At 56.9% G+C, this 3504-nt stretch overlaps 1 protein-coding gene across 1 annotated transcript; it reads right to left on the bottom strand.

The window, feature by feature from the left end:
* Positions 1–284: 284 nt before the first annotated feature.
* Positions 285–2654, bottom strand: NKX2-5 (NK2 homeobox 5). Its single transcript, XM_061360332.1, has 2 exons — positions 2066–2654; positions 285–1393 (listed from the first exon to the last, which is right to left on the bottom strand). The coding sequence occupies exons 1-2, from the start codon at positions 2346–2348 to the stop codon at positions 786–788; spliced, it is 891 nt and encodes a 296-aa protein (XP_061216316.1). The 5' UTR covers positions 2349–2654; the 3' UTR covers positions 285–785.
* Positions 2655–3504: the final 850 nt, after the last annotated feature.

Raw genomic sequence — 3504 nt, 5'->3', positions numbered from 1 at the left:
TTAAGCCACTCTCTTTAATGACAACTCGCTGATCTCCATCAGCTAGTACAGCAAAGGAAAACACGTACGAACGGGCGGTGGGGCAAGGGGCGGACAGTGCATTTCAATACTAACTCACGGTTTAGTGCATAACCCTACGGGGACCTGGCAGGTCGCAATGTCTGTATTCTCGGCCGGGGTGTGTGTAGGGGGGTCTGTCCTCCCCCGAGCGCTGGCTGGAGCAGCCGCCGGCCCCTCTCCCGGCCCGGTACCGGGGCGAGGCCGATGTTGGCGTCGGCGTCGGCGTGAGAGGCGCCGCGAGTGGAGACCTGGGGGCTTGGCGGGATGCTGAACTGACAGACAGCGGGGACCGGACGGGAAGTGCAAAAATTAAATGTGGATCTCAATAATAATTAATATAGAGTAAAAATTTATAAAAGTTGCAGGGCTTGGGTAGCTGCTGTTGGGACCAAGTCAAGCGAAACGCCCGGCTGCTTTAGAGGAAGGAAGGAGGGGAATTACCGGGGAGAACCGGTGGAAGAGGGATCCGGGAGCTGCGGGAGGCTCCCCGCTCTGTTCCCGCCGGCCGCGCAGCCATCGCACGAAATACTGGAGACCCCCTCCCCGTAGAAATGGCCGCCAGGCTAGTGACCTCCGCCGGGATGCTGCATTGAACTGTCCTCACCCCCCGTAGCCTGGATATGTCCCGAGACCGGCTCGCAGGCGCGGCCGGGGCCCCTTCATCACCGGCGCCGGGGTCTCGCCGGTGGCTGTGGTCCACGGAGGTGAGCGGGGCAGGGGCGGCTCTACCAGGCTCTGATCCCGTGTAACGTGGAGATCCCCGCGTTCCCCTGCGGGATGGGTGTCTGCACGGAATTCAAGTCCCCTACGCTGAAGTTCATGAAGTTGTTGCCGGCCGCCGAGGGCTGCATGGTCTGCATGGACGGGTAGTTGCAGTTGTAGTTGGCGTTGCAGGCGGGGCTGTTGTAGTTGGTGTACGCGGGGTAGGCGTTGTAGCTATAGGGGTTAATGCTGACATTGTACGGCGAACTGTAGGGAGAAGACTCTCCCAGGCAGGGCTTCCCATCGCGGACCAGCACCGGCACCGCTATCCGCCGGGGGGGAGGGATGCCCACCATTTCGAGGGTCTGATCCTGTCTCTGCCTTTTGCATTTATACCTTCGGTTCTGGAACCAGATTTTCACCTGGGTGGAGGTGAGCTTTAGGACGTTCGCTAGATGGTCTCTCTCGGGAGCCGAGAGGTATTTCTGCTGCTTGAACCTTCTCTCCAGTTCGTAGACTTGGGCTTGAGAAAAGAGGACGCGAGGTTTCCTCCTTTTCCTCTGTCTGGGGCGCTCGGGATCTTCCAGGTCTCTCTTCTCCTGCTCCAGGCTCTTGTGCAGGGAACACAGTTCTGCAGGAAAATAAAAGGGCAAAGGAAAAAGGAGAAGGGGGGGAAACGTGCAGAAAAAACACAAAGCAACGTTCAGTAAAAAGCCTACACCACGACTGAGCCCCGGGTCTTTCTCAGCAATTGCCGGCCTCGCTGTGCCTCGGCCCCGCAGGCCGCCCCGGCCACCGGCCTTGTCGCACTCTTTAAGTATCTCTTTAGCAATTTTCCCTCGGTCTCTGATTGTTTGTTTGAAAAGGATGCTCCGTGCACTGATTTTAGTTGCAACTGCCTCTGCCACAGCCTGGGTTTATCGCGGTTGGTCTTTGTACTGAATCCCACCCTGACCCACGGGCGTAGTTAGCAGAGCGATTTAGGAAATAGATTTGTCGCCTAATTTCTGGACTCGAGGCCTCACGTATCATCCTGCAGCCTTGCCCAGCCCGTCGGGCAGCCGGCATGGCAGCGGCCCCGGCCACAGCCGCGGTCGGGGACCATGGTAGAGGCCTCTGTGCCGGGTCGGGGGCCGCTGCCCGCGGTGGCTCTGCCCGCTCCTGCACCACGGGCCTGCGGGGGGGATGAAGATGCTCTTCCTCCCTCCCGCAGCCTCGCTCTGTCCCCGGTAGCTCCAGGCTGGGGATCCCCTTCCCCCCCTCCTCCCTCTCTCTCAGCTCGGGCAGCACCGATGTTCTTTACCTTTCTTATCCGCCTTGGCCTCTTTGGCTGAGTCCATCTCCACGTAGCTCTTAACGTAGTAGGAGCCGGGGAAGGTGGTTTTGGCTGCCTCGGGCAGATCCTCCCGCGGGCCGGGTAGGGTCGGAGGTTCGGCACCGAACGCCTCTTGCTTGAAGGTGGCCAGCATGCAGGATGGGGAGGCCAGCGAGGAGAGCTCCATGGAGGCCAGGCCGCTCTGATGCTGTTCCAGGTTCAAAATATCCTTGACCGAGAAGGGCGTCGTTGTCACAGGGCTAGGAAACATTGTGGAGGAAAGCGGGGCAGCGGCCGGAGCTCAGGGTCATGGAAAGGGAGTTGAGAAGCAGCCAACCTGGAGCAGTGGTGGAGCGTGGGCTCACGGAGGGGGCACATAGCATTCTAGCGAGTAGCCTTGATTTGTGCACTGGAGGCAGGTAGGACCAGACCATAAGGGAAGGGAAGGAGGGACTAGGCAGTTTTTGGGTGACTTTAGCTTTCTATTGGCCAACATTGCAGTGATGGTATGAGAGATGCAAAGTTCCATGTCACCTAATATAGTAATACATCTCAAAAACATCTCCACTCATTTAAAGGGGCGGCACTGTATTTATCCAGCTTTTCCCGGCTGAGTTTGTTGATCCATTAAAAAAAAAAAGAGGAATCCAGAATGGCCTAATGTGTACAAAGCCACTATCTGATGCCATCTATCATACAGTCAGATTAAATAAACAGGCCGGGAGGAAACCATCAACCAAATATGTGCTGATTTCATTATTTTTTTTTCTAAGAGAGGGAATGGAGGTTTCGATTTTACTGTTCTGCCATATCCGATCGCAGGAACTAGAAAACGGGAGTTCACTGCTGTGTGGAGCGTGCTTAAGGTTTATATAACATATTTTGAAGCAATGCCTGCAAATTCTGGCTGATAGGAGAGAACCCCTAAATAGGGGGGGTTCCCTCCCCCCGTAAACCTTTCAAACAAACCCCCAGCACGGTCTGGGGAAGAAGAGAAAGCAACGTAAAACCGCGGTTTGAAGGTGGTGCAAAATATATAGGGGTCCTGGAGAGCAAGTCAAAGCAACCGGCCGCTGAGCTGCAGCCGGGAGCAGGGGTGAGTCCTAGTGCGGCCGTGTCCAGCAGGATCTCCGAGCATAAGTGGGACCTCAGTGACTTAACGCGTTTGTAGTCGCTAACATAAACGTTAGCGACAAAGTCTCAGGTTGAGAAGGGGCGTTACAGTGCTTTCTGGCTTCTGGGGGCCGAGGAGCAATATAAGCATATAAAAATCAATCTCCTCCAGCGCTCCACTGCCCGGCCCCGGGAGGCGAGGGACCGGCTCGTCCCCTCCGATCCCCGGCGCAGCTGAAGGCCGGGATCCGAGTGGAGAAGCACCGCGACATTGCGGTGAGTTGCGGGGTCCCTCGGCAGTGCCCTGCTCGAGT

This window comes from Neopsephotus bourkii, unplaced genomic scaffold (assembly GCF_033783945.1).
Source record: "Neopsephotus bourkii isolate Nb327-2 ecotype Australia unplaced genomic scaffold, CSIRO-AGI_Nbou_v1 NB_1016, whole genome shotgun sequence".
Classification (NCBI taxonomy): Eukaryota; Metazoa; Chordata; class Aves; order Psittaciformes; family Psittacidae; genus Neopsephotus; species Neopsephotus bourkii.
The sequence above is the reverse complement of the archived record's forward strand: the minus strand, read 5'-3'. Positions and strand labels throughout refer to the sequence as shown.

Excerpts from the sequence above, each read along its gene's own strand:
- NKX2-5 (XM_061360332.1), bottom strand. The coding sequence starts at position 2,348 with ATGTTTCCTAGCCCTGTGACAACGACGCCCTTCTCGGTCAAGGATATT. Across the intron at positions 1,394-2,065 it reads GGCCAAGGCGGATAAGAAAG|AACTGTGTTCCCTGCACAAG; the intron begins GTAAAGAACATC and ends ATTTTCCTGCAG.